At 62.0% G+C, this 17,643-nt stretch overlaps 2 protein-coding genes across 2 annotated transcripts; both read right to left on the bottom strand.

Annotated features, from left to right (window-relative positions):
* Positions 1-1,958: 1,958 nt before the first annotated feature.
* FABP3 (fatty acid binding protein 3) lies at positions 1,959-5,721 on the bottom strand. Its single transcript, XM_072885044.1, has 4 exons — positions 5,527-5,721; positions 4,646-4,818; positions 2,363-2,464; positions 1,959-2,250 (listed from the first exon to the last, which is right to left on the bottom strand). The coding sequence occupies exons 1-4, from the start codon at positions 5,597-5,599 to the stop codon at positions 2,197-2,199; spliced, it is 402 nt and encodes a 133-aa protein (XP_072741145.1). The 5' UTR covers positions 5,600-5,721; the 3' UTR covers positions 1,959-2,196.
* Positions 5,722-9,593: 3,872 nt separating this feature from the next.
* Positions 9,594-9,899, bottom strand: LOC140662180 (cAMP-dependent protein kinase inhibitor alpha-like). Its single transcript, XM_072885324.1, has 2 exons — positions 9,755-9,899; positions 9,594-9,676 (listed from the first exon to the last, which is right to left on the bottom strand). The coding sequence occupies exons 1-2, from the start codon at positions 9,897-9,899 to the stop codon at positions 9,594-9,596; spliced, it is 228 nt and encodes a 75-aa protein (XP_072741425.1).
* Between the last annotated feature and the right edge of the window lie 7,744 nt (positions 9,900-17,643).

The raw sequence follows: 17,643 nt of genomic DNA, 5'->3' as shown, positions 1-17,643 counted from the left end.
TGGATAGGTCTATGCCGCAGCAGGTAGAGCCCTGGAGAGACTGTGGCTCATGGATAAGGCTCCACTGGAGCAGGTACACCCCTAAGGGACTGCAGTCTGTGGATAAGTCCAAGCTGGAGCGGGGGCAAGGGGAGGAGTTCATTGCAATGTTAAACCCGATGGTCTGGCCCAAAGGGACCGGGATGGAGATTGTACTGTAAATACCTTTAAATTGTTGTAACACGGGATTTGAGTTGCATGTTACGGGAATTACTGCAGCAGGAACCACCTGAACCAATGGAGGAGAAGCCTTACAAGAAGCCGTGCAAGTGCAGCAGTGACCCAACCTGAGCTGGCTTTGGTGCCCAGTGACCCCACGCAGCACACCTCCTCTCCTGGCCGAGTGCCGCCTGTCGTGGTTTAACCCCCGCCGGCCACTGAGCCCCACGCAGCCGCTCGCTCACTCCCCCCCGGTGGGATGGGGGAGAGAATCGGAAGAGCAAAAGTAACAAAACTCATGGGTTGAGAGAAGAACAGTTTAATAATTGGAACAAAATAATAGTAATAATAATAATAATAATAATAATGTAATGAAAAGGAAAACAATGAGAGAGAGAGCGAGAGAGAAACAAACCCCAGGAAAAAGCCAAGTGATACAACCCCTCACCACCCCATGACTGACGCCCAGCCAGTCCCTGCGCAGCAATTGCTGCCCCTGGCCAACTCCCCCCAGTTTCTACACTGGGCATGGCGCCGCATGGTCTGGAATAGCCCTTTGGGCAGTGGGGGTCAGCTGTCCCGGCTGTGCCCCCTCCCAGCTTCTTGTGCACCTCCAGCCTCCTCGCTGGCAGGGCAGTATGAGAAGCTGAAAAGTCCTTGCCCAGTGTAAGCACTGCTCAGCAACAACTAAACCATCCGTGTGTTATCAACATTATTCTCATCCTAAATCCAAAACACAGCACTGTACCAGCTCCTAGGAAGAAAATTAACTCTACCCCAGCCGAAACCAGGACAATGCCCTAACAGATGGAGCCCAAAGTCATGGACTAAAGGAGCTCAGTGGACACTTTGTGGACATTTATGGACGTTACAGATGTTTCACAGGGGCCATCCATAGACTAAGGGAATGATATCTGTATTGTATCAAAGGATGGGAAGGGTGATGGTGGGTAATGAGGATGTATTGGGTAGTGTGGGACCTGAGCATGATGTAAATGGGATGGAATAAGGGGTGGAGAAAGTGCTGGTTTTGGCTGGGGTAGAGTTAATTTTCTTCACAGTAGCTGGTACAGGGCTGTTTGGGATTTGTGCTGGAAACAGCGTTGATAACCCAGGGGTGTTTTTGTTACAGCTGAGCAGCGCTGACACAGAGTCAAGGCCTTTGCTGCCTCTCACCCCACCCCACCAGTGAGGGGGCTGGGGGGGACAAGGGGTTGGGAGGGGACGCGGCCGGGACAGCTGACCCCCACTGCCCAAAGGGCTGTTCCAGACCATACGGCGTCATGCTCAGCGTGTAAAGCTGGGGAAGAAGAAGGAAGGGGGGACGTTCGGAGCGATGGCGTTTGTCTTCCCCAGTCACCGTTACGCGTGATGGAGCCCTGCTGTCCTGGAGACGGCTGAGCACCTGCCTGCCCATGGGAAGGAGTGAAGGAATTCCTTGCTTTGCTTGTGTGCGTGCGCGGCTTTTGCTTTCCCTATTAAACCGTCTTTATCTCAACCCTTGAGTTTTCTCACTTTTACTCTTCCGATTCTCTCCCCCATCCCACCGGGGGGGAGCGAGCGGCTGGGGGGGCTGAGCTGCCGGCTGGGGTTCAACCACAACAGCCCCTCACTGCGAGGGTGTCCGGGCTGGATGTGCCCCCTGCGCTCCTCCCCACAGCCTGGCCAAGACTGGTGTGGCTCAACGCTACGGGTGAGCATGTGCCAAAAAAGCCTTTTTCCGAGTAAACTGATCACAGAGCTGTAACAACATGGCCTTTATTATTTTTCCATGTGGGTTTTCCCATTATTAATAAAAAAAAAACCCCAAACCATGAAACCACCACCCAAGCCCCAGGCAGCCCCACGAGGTGATGGGGACGGGGGCAGCAGGCAGCCCCGGCGGGTGCAGCGGGCTCCGAGGCCACGGCGAGACGTGCCTGGCGTGGGGTGCAGACGGAGGCGACGCGGGGGGCGAATGCAGCACCGGGTGACGGGCGGGAGAGCTGGGGACGGCGTCTATGTCGCCTTCTCGTAGGTGCGGGTGGAGACGACGCTGCCCATGGTGAGAGTCTGGCGGCAGAAATGGCGGGGGGGGGGGTTAGTCGTGCGAGGCCAGCGCAGCTCCCGGCTTGCCCTGTCCCGCGCGGAACCCCCCAGTTTAAAACCGTTTCCATTTCCTTACCAGAATTAATTTCCCATCCTTCAGCTCCCGGACCAGCGACGTCTCCTTCCCCTCCCACTTCTGCACGTGGACGAGTTTGCCTCCATCCAGCGTGACCACGGACTGCGGGGAGAGAGCGAGACCCGCCGTTACCCTCCTCCCTGGGCTTCTCGGCTCTGGGGGGCTTCGTCCCTCGGAGGGGACGACGCTGGGCATCCTCGTGCTCGCCCTGGAGCCCCGCAGGGCTCAGGGTCAGGCTGCGGGTGCCACCCTCGGGATGCCCATCCGGCAGCGTCCTGCCTGGCTTTGCCAGCCTCGTTCGGCGCGGGCTGGATGCCGCTCTGCCCGCCGGCCGGTCACAGCCTCGGCTGCCCCCCAACAACCCCGCCGCGGGCCCTGTCACAGTGACCCTGCCCTCCCTGACCCAGGGCCAGCACAGGGAGCCCTGCCCAGGGCCACGTCCTGCTCCAGGGCTGCCGGGACCTGATCCCGGCCGCTCCCAAGCGCGGCTCGCCGGCTCCGGCGCCGGACGGGACCGAGGAGGCAGGGCAGGTATTGGGGCAGGTATAGAGCTTGGAACCAGAGGGCCCGGCAAGGGTTTTTGGCGGGGCTGATCCAGCAAACCTGCCTCTGCTCGCCGGGGCCGCTGTTTGCACAGCCGCCGCTGTTGACTCAGCCCCGAAAGCCCGGCCGGTGCCAAGGTTAGTGCGACAGCCGGCTGGGCGCAGCCGCGGGCAGCACGGTGTGGGGTTGTGCCGGGACAGGCATTGGCACCGGCTGCCCGGCCCCATCCTGCCCTGTGCCCCCCACCAGCTCCTCGAGAGCCGGTGCGGCCCCTCGGGTAACTGGGGTCTCCCCATGGCTCAGGGGTCCCATGGGCTGGGACCCTGAAGCCCAGGGCTCGGGTGCCCCCGTGGCCTGGGTCTCCCCATAGCGCAGGTGCCCCCACAGCCCAGGTCCCCAGAAGGCTTGGGTGCCCTCCAGGGCTCAGGGTCCCCCGCAGCTCAGGTCTCCCCACAGCTGGGGTGTCCCCACCACGCAGGTGCCCCAGTAGCTTGGGTCCCCGCGTGGCTTGGGTGCCCCACAGCCAGGGTCTCCACACCTTGGGTCTCCCCACGACTCGGCTCCCTGCACAACTCGGGTGCCCCACAGCCCTGGACCCCACACATCCTGGGCACCCCATGGGTTGGGTGCCCCACAACTCGGCGTACCCCGTGGCGTGGCAGATCCCACCTGCCCCATCCCATGCGGCCCATGGCTCGGGCAGCCATCCCGGCCACCGCTGCCCTGTCATGTGCCCCCTGGCCACCATCCGAGGGGAGCCTGAAGGGCACGTCCCCGGGCTCGGGCAGCAGCTTTGAACATAGTTTCCACCAGCTCCGGCGGGTCCGAGCAGTGGCAGCGCTGCAGGCAGGGACATGCTGCCCCTGTATCTGCCCGGCGCTACCGCCTCGGTCGCGCTCGTCCCATTTCAGCCCATCCTTGCTTTGCGTCCAGCCCTTGTGCTTGCTGCTTCGGGGCCGGGAAGGGGTTTTGTGTCCAGCAAGCCCCGAGATCTCCCCCAAGGTCCTCCCTGGGCCAGGCGGGGGGCACGGGGCTGCCAGCTGCTCCATGCACGGCCTATTTCATGGTGTGTGGGACAGGCAGCTGGGAAACTAGGAAAAAGCAGGGGCTGGATTAGTCCTGCAAGGGGAAGTGCCTCTGCAGGGTGGGAGAGGCCACGAAAGAAGCTCTGACCCCTCTTGAGGTGTTTTTTGACTTGCTCTTACGGGGAAAAACAGCCTGCTGGGGAGGCATTGGCCTCCCCAGGGACCCCCAGGAGAGCATCAGCCCCTGGGGAGGCATCGGCCAGGCAGGATTGCCCAGCCACTCGTCCCTGCCTGCAGAGCTGCCTGCTTTGTAGGGCAAGCAAAGAGGGGGCTCAAAAGTGGGTCTTGTGTCCCTCTCCCCCTGGAGTGGGGACAACACTCGCTGCCACCCCACCACATCCCCTCGCTTCCTCTTGAGCAAGCCCCGGGGTGTGCAGCTGGCATTTGCAAGCCTGGTTCTTGCACAACCTTCCCGGCAGCTCTGGCCCCGTGCTGCTCCCCAGGGGAAAACCCAGCTGCAGAACAGGGCGAGGAGCGGGGGGGTTGGCTGGGTGAGACCGGGCTTGAGCACCAGCCCCAGCGGGCAAAGTGGTTTTACCCTTCCGAAGGCAAAAAGGATGGAGCCCCAGAGCCAAGAGCTGACGGCCGAATCCGGCAGAGCCCACAAACCCTTTTTGGGGGGTCCGACGCACGGGGGCAGGCACTGGGGGCTCACCTTGACATGCCTGTCGTCCGCTGTGGTCTCATCAAACTCCTCGCCCAGCTTGAAGCTGATCTCAGTGCTCTTGAAGGTGCTTTGGGTCTTCACCGTGATCTTGTCGCCCTCCACCTGGATGATGGTGGTGGGTTTGGTGAGGCCAGCCATCTGCCGGGTGGCGAAGCCCACGCCTGCGGGGTGCAAGGTGGGGGGGAGGCTGAGGGCGCATGGAGGGGCAGGATGCGGCCGTCAGCCTCCGGTTCCTGCCAGCGCCACCCCGGAGCCCTTCCTCCCCGTGATGTTGGGGGGTGAACCCCAAATCCGCTCCCCACCTGCGGTGCCAGGGGGCCCCATGTGTGCCCACCATGCCTGGGGGGGACTCCAGGGCAGGAGCAGAGCGGGGGCCCTGGGAATGCTGCCATTGCTCGGGGACAGATCCTGCACCAGATCCAGCTCTGGGGCTGGGCAGGGTGGGGGGCACCGGTGTGACCCCCCCTCCCGGAATCCTCTTGGATGGGGGACCCACCTTGCCCAGGAGCTGCACAGGGGCTGAGCGATGGGGGGCTCAGAGGGGGGAATGAAGGCTGGAGGGGTCCCGGGCAGCCCCCTGCACCCTGGGGGGGGGATCCCCTCCCTCCACCAAGGGCTGTCCCCGGGGCGGACAGGGGAAGGACAACACCCCCATACCAAGCCCAAGCCCCCAGGCAGAAAGCCCCAGAACCCCCATAAATCACCCCGCCCAGGCAGCAGCGACCACCCCCCCCCGCCTGCAGCCCCCCCGCAGCCAGAGCCCCGTGTGCGGGGGGGCTGGGCCAGGCGAACCGGGTGTGGGGGGGTGGTAGAAAAAAAAGGGGTGACGTCCTGATTGCAGCCCTCCCCCCGCAGACCCCCCCACTCACCCAGTGCCTTCATGTACTCATCGAAATTGGCCGTATCCACCAGCTTCCAGGTGCCCACAAAGGCGTCGACCATGGTGAGGGTGGGCAGGCGGGGGGAACAGCCCCACGCGTGTATGGGGGGCCCGGGGGTCCGGCGGGCTGTGAGCGTGGCACCGCACCGCCCAGCTCGCAGCTGCCTGCCGGCCTTGCAGCCGCCTTAAATAATGTCCTCATCACATGATTGGAAAGAGCACAACCACGCTCCAGAAATACTCCTCGGCAGCGCTGCCAGCGGCTACTTCAGCCCGGCCACCCGTCACCCGCCACTGGCCACCAACCTCCGCCCGGAGCCCCCGGTCGCAGAGGGGCAGGTTAGGTCGGGTCAAAGATGGGAAGAGCAGAGTGGGTCAGTTGTGTCATGAGTTGTGTACAGCCTCTGCGCTGGCCGTGCGGGGTGGCCAAAGGGCATGGGATATGGGGAAACTGAGGCAGGGCAGAGGTGGGCATGGCAGGTGTGTGCCCACCCCTCGGCAGCCCCAAGGAGGGGGGGCAGGTGCTGCCCGTGGTTTGCGGGCGGTGGGGCACAGCCAGGACACAGGGACACTGGCAATGGCAGTGTCCTTCAGGGTAACGTGTCCTGGGGCCAGGGAAGCTGAGCTGGGGAAACTGAGGCACGGGAAGCAGCAGGAACCAGGGTGGGGGGGTCAGGCATCCAGGGGAGTGTGGGCACAAGTGTGACCCTGTCCTGGCCCCGTGCGTGTGTGGGGCCACAGACAAGTGTCCCCCGAATGATGCTCTGTGTGGGGGACACTGGGGACAAGGACAGCCATGGGGCTGTGGGACCTGCAGCATGTCCTCCCCCACGCCTCCCCTCGCTTCGGGCTCCGGTGGCAGTGGGGTCACGGCCAGCACGTCCCCCAGTCCCTTCCCAGCACGCCGGGGGTCACCTGTGGCCGTGGGATTCAGTGTCCCCTGCCCGCCGGCCCCCTGGGGTCAGGCTTCTTCCTGCCCCCGTCCCCAGGCAGCGGAGGGTCCCAGCTGGGGGGATCGGGTGTCCCCAAGCCCCGTGGCCACAGCATGTCCCCCCATCTTGGGGACATCGGGGTCAAAGTGACCAGGTCCGGGAGGGACGCGGGGACACTTTCTCCCTCTCCCTGGCCCCAAGGTGTCATCGCAGATGCCCAAAAATAGCTGGGAGCTCGTGTTCAGCCTCCTCCCGCCAGCACTGCCTCCGAGCAGGACCCCCTCGCCTCGCGTCCCTGGGGGGGACAGGCACCGGACGCCGCAGGATGGGTGTCCCCCGGCCCTGGCTGGGACCCGCAGGGCACGGGTCCCCAGGGAAAGACAATTTATTCCTCGGACAAGTCCCCAGGGAGCCAGAGCCCCCACTCACACCCACCCACATGGCCCTCGGGGGGACGAAGAGGGCAGGGGCTGTCCCCCGTCCCCTCACCCTCCTGGGCGTTGGTGTCCCAAATCTGCACAGCCCTGGTCCCCACACGCGCTCCCAGGCTCCCCCCGCGACACCAGAACCGTGAGGCGTGGACGTTCACATGTGTGACTGCCCACGCGCAATGGACACCCACCCACAGGAGCACCCATGCACAGGAGCACCCAACACGCATGGACACCCACGCACACGGACAGCCACCCACCCACAGAAGCTCCCATGAATGTGGACGCCCATGCTCACAGAAACCCACCACGCACGTGGGTGCCCATGCACAGGGCTGCCCGTGCACATAGACAGCCGCACACATGGACACCCACTCACACGGTGAGCACCCATGCACACAGTCACCCATGCACATGGACATCCACCCACAGGAGCACCCACGCACACAGACACCCATGCTGACAGAAACTCACCACGCACATGGGTGCCAATGCACACAAGGACAACACGCATGAACACGCCTGCCCATGCATATGGACACCCACGCACACAGACACCCACCCACAGCTCCCATGCATGTGGACACCCTTGCTCACAGAGACCCACCACGCACATGAGCACCCATGCACGCAGACACCGACACACATGAACATGTATGCGCATGGCTGCACACGCACATAGACACTCACCCACAGGGACACCCCCACCCCCAGAAACCCACCCACAGGAGCACCCATGCACATGGACACCCATGCATGTAACCATGCATGCACACGGCTGCCTATGCACACAGACACCCACGCACACGGACACCCACCCACAGGAGCACCCACGCACACAGCCACCCATGTTGACAGAGACTCAACACACACGGGTGCTCAGGTGCATGAGCACCCATGCACACGGACACACATGCACATGAACACACATGCACACGGGTGCCCAGGCACATAGACACCCACGCACGTGGACACCCACCCACAGGGACACCCACCCACACGGAGAGTCGTGCTGACAGAGACCCACCACGCACACGGGTGCTCATGCACATAAGCACTCGTGCACACAGACACCCATGCACATGAACACACATGGACACCCACCCACAGGAGCGCACACACACACGGACACCCACCCACAGGATCACCCATGAACACGCACACACATGCTCACTGACACCCGTGTGCGCAACACCCACGCACATGGATACACAAAGGTGCCCACACGTGGGTGCTCCATGCACAGAGGCACCCGTGCACGCAGACACCCATGCCCACGGGTGCCCATGCACACGCACACCCACGGATGCCCACGCACACGGATGCCCACGCACACGCAATGCTACCTCCCGGCCGGCGCTGGCCTCCGCACCAAGGGACGGGCAGCCCAAGAGCCGGGGGGTGGCCAGGGCCACCCTAGGGTGCTGGGGACGGGTGCTGCTGGACACGGTGGCCCTGTGTGCGGCCCCACACGCTCTCCCAGAGCCGGTCACCACCCCGGCGGTGGCCAGAGTGGACGTGGGCTTCGGGATTTATTTGCTGGTCCCACAGCGACAGCTATAGGTGACCATCCGTATGGAGCTGGGTCCAGCACAAGGCGCGACCGCTCCGCCGGGCTCCAGCCTCCGGCCAGCAAAGCCCCGCCTGGGCAACCAGCCCCTGGCCTGGGCAGGGCCCGGGCAACCCAGGCACCTCCCGGCCTCTCGCCTCCCCCAGCCCCTCCCTGCCCGGGCAGGAGGGTCCCCGTCCCCCCGCCAGCAGAAGGGGAGGTTTTGGGGAGCACGGCCAGCGCCTGGGAAAGCCCGGCTCCATTTCGCGCACGTCCCCAAAGCGCTGCAGGACCGGGCTGGCCCCGTTCACTGCTGCTTCCCCCTCCCCGGGTTCTCCGCAGGGACACGGAGGGGGATCCCAAGGCTGCAGGAGGGGAGCAGGCGTGGGGACCCAGGGTGGCCCAGCACAGGGGGCCGGGGTGATGTGCAGGGCTGGGGATGCCTAAAACAGCATCACCCCGCTCCCCCCTCCGAAATCACTGGCATCCTCCCCCAGAGGCAGAGCGGCCTCCCTCCCGCAGGGACCGGGGGCCAGCCGAGAGGGTGACTTGGGACAAGGAGCCGAGACCCCCGCACTCCCGGGGCAGGGACCACGCTGGGGTGCTCCAGTCCATGGTGGGACCCCTCAGCAAGGTGCTGGCTGCGGGGGGGCTTTGCTTAAGGGCTGGGGGGGCTGTTGGGGTTGTGCAGTGCTTCCCCCCGCCCTCTTCTTGAAAAAGGCTTCTGGATCACCCAGGAAGAAAGGCCAGGAGACAGCGGTGGTACCCAAAACATCACAGTGAACACCACACTCAGCTAGAAACACCCGCGGGCTGCTCCTGCGACGAGGAGAAACCCCCCCCCCCGAACCCCCGGTGCTTGGCTCTGCCAAATGCCCCAGAAGAAAAATATTCCTCCACCTGGGGAGGCAAAAAAATCCCCCCCCCGGGTCCTCGCCCAGGGCGTGGGTGGGAACTGCCCCTTGGTCACGGCAGGTCCCCGCCATGCGATGCCCCCCCCGTGGCGGGGGGTCACGCCCGACAGTCTCGCCGCGGTAGCGCTGAGGAAAACCCAGCGGACTCCGGCTGTGCCAGGGAAGCTGGGCTGAGGCTCCGCGGCCTCCCCTTTCCTCCGCGGGTCAGCAACGTCCCCGCAGGGAGCGGGTTAGGACGTGTCCTTCAGCTCGGGGCTGGGGGGCTGCGGAGGGGGCACCTCCGCCGAGGGCGACTGCATCTCCTGGGCGCTGCCTGCGAGGAGAGACGAGGATATGAGCAACCCTGGTTCCTGCCCGTCCCGTGCTCTCCTCCATCTGCCCCATCACCTACCCGCGTTCAGGGACATCTCGGCCAGCTTGAGGGGCAGGTCAGAGGGGCTGACGCCGGCCGGCGAGCCCAGGATGTCGGGCAGGGCATTGCGCCGGCCTGTTCTCCCGGAGGATGCGAAGTCCAGCACGGGTTCCACCTCGGTCATGCTAACCCTGGAGAGACACAGTCCCCTTCCCCATCAGCACCCCTGGGCGAGGCGGCACCCAGCCCCTGAGCGCGGAGCGTGGCCGGGTCCAGGCAGGATGCTCGCGTTCAGGGCAGGCAGCATCCCCTGCCTGCAGCTGCCCGGGCAGGCAGGGCTAGGCCCTCTAGAAGCCCCTCTGCCCACCCTCACTGAAGGCTCTCCAGGAGTGAAGGCAGGGGCCACGCTGCCCGGGGGACTCCCCCGTCCCCAGGGTTGGCACCGCTGGGTGCTGAGACCTCCACTGGTCACCGCATCACGGAGGAAGGGGGGTCCTCAGGGGTCCCACTAGTACCCCCTCCCCGAGCAGCCTTACCGGGCACCCTCCAGCCTGGCCTGGCGCCGCGTCTCCCCCGTGCCCAGGTCCTGCTCTGCTCCCCGGCCTGGCGGTTCCCCTTCCGGACGTCTCCCAGCCCGCGAGGGACCCCACGGGATATGGGGGCTCCCGGCTGGGTCCCCTCCGGCTCCGACCTGGGGGGAGGCAGAGCAGGGGGTCAGCAATGGCTCCTGGGGCTGGTGCCAACGGGGTGGGAAGGAGCGGGGAGCCCTTCCGGGGGGGGGAGAGGCTGCGTCCCCATGCAGGGCACCCACAGCACCCAGCGTGGCTACACCAAGACGGGCTGTGAAGGGCAGGGCCCTCTCGTCCCTGGTGGGCAGGCAGGAGGAGCTGACGGGGCAGCGAGGGACGGATGGAGGGCAGGGATGGGGGCATGGAGGTGGCACCCAGCTGGGAGGTGGGACAGCAAGGGAGACTGGGAGGGCACAGCGGGACCAGCCGTAGTGCCACAGGAGAAGGGCACGCTGTCCTCAACCTGGAGACCCCACCGTGTCCCTTGGAGAGCAGGCAGGCAGTGGTGATGCTGGGGTCCTCTTGGGAGGGCGGGGGGCTCTCCCAGGAAGCCCCCGGCATCAGGCACTGTTCAGATCCCACCGGCGTGGATCCGACCCCGGTGCACGCCACTGCCGGAACCTTACCGGGATGTTTGCTCAGCGCTGGTAAATATTTTTGACTTTTGCAGAAGGTGTTTGCAGCTGCAGGCAGGGGATGGCACGGGACCTTGCAGGGACAGGGGTGGCCTCCGCCCTCCCCAAACCCACTCTACCCACTCATGGAGCGCAGGGACCCCCAAGCCATCACCCAAGCAGCCCCGTCCCCTCCAGGCCGGACGCTGGTGGCAATGCTGGGACTGGTGTCCCCAAGCTGGTGGCAGTGGGAGGTTGTTCTGCTGTGGGGGGCATGAACTCACCAGCGTCCCCCTGGGAATCACTCTCCGGCCAAGGACAAGCCAAGGTCCCCAAGTCCTTGGGCGCAGGCGCCGTGCTGAGCGGGACGAGTGACCCCGGCTGTGTGAGGAGGAGAAATTAATGATTAACCCAGGAGGTGATTAGTCACGGGGCAGCTGCCTCGCGTGGGGCAGGACCTAGGCCCTTTTCAGGTGGGGAAACTGAGGCACAGAGAGAGGCTCAGGTGTGTGACGAGGACAGGGTCAGCAGCCCTGCGAGCGGTGGCTGTGCCATGGCAAAGACGTAGCAGAGGCGCGATGCTCCCTGCGCGGGTGTGTGTGCATACGGGCACCATCTATGGCACTCTGGAGCTCATGCGTTCGCGTGTGCACTGGCGCGTGTGTACACACTGGCCTGCGGTACACATGTGCATGCATGGTGCCCCATGGCACATGTATGTGCACGCTTGGCATCCCTTGGCACGTGTATGTGCATACGTGGTGCACGGTAGCACATGTTTGTGCAAGCATGGCACCCTCTGGCACATGAGTGTGCACGCGTGGTGCATTGCAATATGTGTGTGAATGCATGTGGCATTCACAGGCATTCACAGGGGATGCCAGGCATCCTCTGGCACACGCATGTGCATGCATGTGTCCCACAGCACATGTGTGTGCATGCATGGCACCCCCGGCACACATGTGCACGCTGTGTGCCCTGCATGCACGCCAGCACACGTGTGCACCACTATGTCAGCGCGAGGGCTGCTGCCAGCTCCCGTTAGTGCCGGAGCCATGTCACCTCCTGGTCACAGCGTTTCTCATCACACCCCACACGTTCAAGTTCACGTCCCTCATCCGGCACCGAGCGCCCCACAGCAACGCCTGCTCAGCGGCGGGAGCCCTGGGCCCCGCAGCCCCTGCTCCGGCACCGACACACGGGCAGGCGGCGCGTAGCGTCCGTGACGGCACCGGAGCACCCACCGTGTCACCCTGGCAGCCGTTCGGGAACAGGGGCTGGAGTGAGCTGGGGTGAGCTCACACGCCAGGCCTGCGTGCTGGTGTGAGCACGTGAGCGCGCATAAGCACACACAGGCACGGATGTGTGTACACTCATGTTCACACACCCACGCATAAAGTCACGCATGCACACATGCCACCACACATGCACGCAGACGCACGCATGCATGCACGCATAGAGGCACGCATGCGCAGGCATGCACGCACAGATGCATACACACATGAACGCACACGTGCACACGCACGCACGCACACACGGACTGATTATTTGCACATCCCAGCAAGACAGGAGCCCTGCAAGGCTGGATCAGAGCTGCCTTCCCGGCAGCCCCAGCGGCTCCTGCTGGCTCAAGCGCTGAGAACCAGGCAATAAATGGCCTTCAAGACCAGGCTGGATCCCGCCCGTCTCCTTCCTGCAGCTAAACATCTCCAGGGACACCAGGGACGGGGTGCCTGGGACACGGGCAGGGGTTACACCCCGTAAGCTCACCCAGAGCGCCGAAAAGCCATGCAGAGAGATCAGGACTTTCATGCTGGCACAGACATAAAACCTGCTGGGACCCCAGAGGGGACCGAAACCCCTGGGGGGTTGTCAGGGGGGGAATCCTGAGCACTCCTGGGATGCAGCATCATTGTCACAGGGAGCCCATCGGGGTGTCCCCTGTCCCCTGCATCCCTGGGCTCCCTTGGGAGCAAGGTCCAAGGTACCAATGCTTGCCCCGTGGCAAGCGCTGCTGCATCCTTCCGGCCCCACAGGCAGCAAATCCAACCCAGAGCTGGGCAAATAACATTGCATAAACTCCAGGCCTCTGCCCGGCAAGCAGGGATTTCCCCCTCTAAGCAGGGACCATTTCTGGGAGGTTTAACATGATCTCAACTTAAAAAAAGCTCCTGGAGTCACACGGAAGGTCCTCGGGGCTGCTGGCTCCTGCTTTAATGCCCCTAATGGGATATAGGAGGGTAGGGCAGAAATAAACCTTAATCCCTCCTGGAGATGGGCTGCAGTGGAAGATACTGGGAAGAGGTGGAGTGAGGACACGGTGCTGGGACTTGTCATGTCCCCTTGGTCAAGTCCCTCGGGAATCGAGCCAGCCCCACCACAGCAAAAGCTGCCTTTTGCACAGAGGCCGCCGGGAAACCAGAAAATGTCCTACAAGGCCATATCCAGGCTGGGATGGACCCAAACCTCAGGCATCTTCATGCAACGCAACCTTCTACCGACACAAGAGCTTCGTCCCCGCTGAGCCCTGACGCTCTCATGCCACATGGGTGAGAACCATGGGCATCTGCTGAGCTGCCTTGTTTGGGCTGGGGATGCTCAGTAACATAACCTGGCTGCGGCCGTGACCAATTAAAGCACAAGAGGGGAAGGTGATGGTCTGGCTGAAGGCCAGCGGGTGGGATGCAAAGAGATCACGAGATGATAGTGCAGAGAAGCGAGATTTTGCCATCCCGCCGTGGCCGGGATGTGCTGCTCTCCATCACGTGCTGCTGCAGACCCCCACCCCATGCCCAGTGCCCAGGCTGCCTGGGCAGCCTGTGCAAGATTAGACCTTGCCTTCCTCATCCAAGCTCCTTGCAGGATGATCTGCTGCAGGAAACATCTCCTCCTGAGCCCTGTTCTGGGCGCTGCCCCACTGCTCGTCTTCAGTGTTTGGAGCCTGGAGCAGCCTGGGGAGCTCCTCTGCCTGTGGGCAGCTGGAGGAAGGGCTCCTGCCCCAACCCCTGGTCCTGCTTGCCTGCTCTTTGCTCCAAACCTCCTCACTGAAGACCAAAAAAGCCAAAATCTGTGGGTTGTGAAGGAGGTGCTACAGCTGAACACCCCTACTAAGACCCAGAGCATCAGCCCTAGGAGGAGAGTGGTTTGGGGTGAGAAGCACCCAACCTCCTCTTCCTCTTCCCCCTCTTCCTCCTCCTCTACCAGCCTTGGGCCAGGGAAGCTGCAGGACGGACCCAGCCGAGGGACTGACCTGGGCTGGAAACAGCCACCCCTTTCCCTACCACCAGCAGACAGACCAGGCGCAGGCAGCGACTCCAGGCGCAGGCAGCGACGGGCAGGGACATGCTGCGGCCACCCCGTGCCAGACCTGGGCTTTGCCATCAATGGGAGGAAGCCAGCCAAGGCATTCGGAGGAGCTTGGTCCCTTCCCGCGGGGGTCTGGGTAGGATGGGCAGCAGGGTTTGGTGTTGGACGCCTTCCCTCTGGCGTGGCATCATTCCTGCTCGAAGGTTTGACCTAATCTCACATTTCCCTGGATATAAAATCCCTGGAGGAAGGAAGAAAGATGCTGAATGGGCAGAGAAAGGCGTGAACCACCCCGGGGACGGAGCAGCCAAAGAGACCAAGGGTTCGGATCAGGTCGGACGCCTCCATGGGCAGCCTGTCCATGAATCCTCCCCAGCAATCGAGGCAGGGATGTTCCCTCTAACGCAACAGCTTGGGGTGCTGGGGGGGCGGGAGGGAGCAGACCACGCGCACGGGCTCGCCCGAAATAGCATCGAAATAGCTGCTGCCGGAGCCAGCACCTGGAGCATGGGGACCACGGGACATCTCGCGGTTCCCACCATGGTCCCACAACACTGGCCAGGGCACATGAACCAGAAATGCTCCGGGGTGTTTAGGACTGGGAGGATGTTACAGCAATGGCTGTAAAGCTTTGTTAAGGATTCATTTAACCATAGGCATAAGGATTTGCTTTTTCACCTTCAAAGTGGTTGATGGGTTGTTAGCTAATTTGGAAGTGTGGGTTTAGACCATTTAACGTTCTTGGCTTTCTTTATAAGGGGGATTCTTCATGCTCGTTTAATTCAATGTGTTATGGGGTCTGTGCCATGCCCTGCCGATGACAGGCTGGGAAGCGCTGCAGCCCAGCACAAGCCCTCTGAAAATCCACCAGCAACCCCACAACATTGCTGTTATTAAGAGACGATGAATGTGATGAAAAATGGGAAGGATTTACCAAAGCGTAACTGTAAGGTTGAATTAAATGAGTGTTGCTGGGAAGGAAAGAGCTGCCCCAGATCAGAAAGGAATGAGAGCATCATCCAGAAAATCAACGATGAGTCTACACGGGAGGAAAATCCAGCGGGGCTGATTTAACCAGAGACCAACAGCCACCAGACAGACCAAGCAGCCCCTGGAGCCTGGAACAGCAGATGGCAATAATTAAACACAGGATAAAATCTGGAGAACTGAGAGATCTCCCACGGAGGCAGCAGGTTTGGTCCCGGTGGTTTCATCTTGAGGGATGTGGCTGCAGGCAGCAGCGTTCCTGCCCGACGTAGCGGCAGCGCTGCCAGTGCTGGAGCTCAGGAGATGCTGAGCAGGCACCCACTGCCACGTAGAAATGGGCTTTGTCAGCTGTCAGCAGCCCATAAACAGCTCCCAGGACCCAGGCGAGAGGGAAGGATGGGAATAAATATTGTCCCAAACTCATCGTCTCTAGGGCAGAGGGAGAAAATGAGAAGGGAAGAGGCCCCAGGGATGTTGGCTGGTGCAGGAACGTTTAACATGGAGATGGAGAGCGACATGGAGAACAGGTTTTGCTTCAAGCCCAGAGCACGGGGCAGTCCCAGCCCAAGCGCCTCGAGATGACGATCCCTCCTGGAAGCGGTGCTGGGAGGGAAGCAGCTGCCAGCGCCTGCCCGTGGGGGAAGCTGGCACCCCGCTGCCTGCCCTCGGCAGCGAAACCTCTCCGACCATGGACCGGCGCTTCTGTCCCTAAATCGCCGGGTTTCCAGGCAGGCTGGGAAGGTGCCTGAGCCAGCTCAGATCCTGCCTGGCACCTTTCGAGTGACGGTGACGCAGCACAGAGCAAAGCAGCGCAGGGACCCAAGCGAACCTGTGCCCGGATGCTGGGAGCACCACTGAGGTCTCACGCTATTTTTTCTCCCATTTTTCCCTGGCTTCTCCTCACCGCATGGCCTCAGCTCCTCCCCAAAGCTTTGAGGAATCGTTCTGGCAGGTTTTCAGAGAGGAGGTTACGCTGGCAGCTCCCCAGATCGCTGTCCCAGCCTGAGAAGGTCCAGTGCATCCCAGTACCCGTGGGGCTGGCCCCTCCATGCAATGCACCTTCCAGCAACCACCATTGCTTGAAAGGCATCCAACACGGGGGCTCCCACCACCTCCCCTCGCCGCTGAGCAGCGGATTTTCCTCGTTAGACTAATGTACTTACAGCAGTAATTCTTGTTACCCTCTAAGCCCCTTCCTGTTGTGTCCTGCTTTGCGCTTTGACCTTCCTCCCTGCTCTTGCTCTTGCAGACCCAGCCTCGCAGCCTGACCTGCTTTCCCTCTTCTCCATGGTTCCTGCTTGTGCCTGGATTGCCTCATCCTTCGGTCTGGGGCACGCTGAAGCGTCTCTTCCTCCCCTCCATCATCCTGGCATCCCTCTTCTCCCCTTCCCCTGCTCCCTCCCCGGTCCCCATCACCGCCCTGCAGCTGGGCAGGACCAGGGCTACGCTCAGTCCCATCACTGCTCATACCCTGATCCTGAATTATTCCACCCCAAGCCTGCATTATTCCACCCAAACCGCTCCCTGGGTTACACTGATGCTTTTAAAGGTCTTTCACCTGCCTTTATTCACCCTGTTTCCATTTTGCATACTTTAGGGCTGACTTACTTTTTAGGATTTTTTCTCCAGCTGTGGGACTTAGAAACTTCTTTTTCACGCTAAAACCTGAGACGTGTCCTAGCTAATACCAGCGTGGACCAAACACAAAGGCTTTCCTTCACTGGCTCTGCGCAGGGCTCATCCAGGCTTGTTGGATAGTGGTACCTAAATTCCCATTCAAGGCAGAGTGAGAATGAAGGACTCCAAAATGGGAGACCGATAATCTTCATTCCCTGTAATTCCTGGATGCCAACAGGGAGACGAGCACAAGAGGAGGGTTTTGCTGCTGAAATCCATAGGATGGAGTTGCTGGGAGAAAGGAAGGGTGCATTATTGCTCCATCAATCCCGGTCTCATCGTGCTTGAGGATGACGGCAGAGTTCAGCTCTGTTTAATACCCTCACGAAAGCCAGGAAAAAAAATAAAATCCAACCTGAGTCTCTCCAGACAGGATTTCAGGCTATTTGTATGAAGTGTCACTTTGGCTTATAAAGCTGCAAACACAAATCAGAGCAAGTCCTGCTCGAGGGTAAGAGCGATACCAGCTCACGCGCCTGCTGACATCCCAACCCAAAGTTTCCCTGAGCATCTGCAGGGCAAACCCAAACGCTGCCAAACCGAATCTGGGTGCCTCCAGACTGCAGGGTGCTCACCACCGTGCCCCACAGCATGGCTTGGCTTCCCCAAAGGGTAGTGACTGCAGAGAAAATCCCCTTTCGATCCCACAGACCTGGACTGCGCTGGGAAAAAGTGCTCCAGAGGACTCGGCACTTTAATCCCAACGCAGCCCTGCTGAGCACAGCATCTTCTACAAGTCCAGACATTGATAAAACTGAGGCATCTTTTCCCGTGG

The sequence above is a fragment of the Ciconia boyciana genome, chromosome 21 (assembly GCF_034638445.1).
Source record: "Ciconia boyciana chromosome 21, ASM3463844v1, whole genome shotgun sequence".
Lineage (NCBI taxonomy): Eukaryota > Metazoa > Chordata > Aves > Ciconiiformes > Ciconiidae > Ciconia > Ciconia boyciana.
The sequence above is the reverse complement of the archived record's forward strand: the minus strand, read 5'-3'. Positions and strand labels throughout refer to the sequence as shown.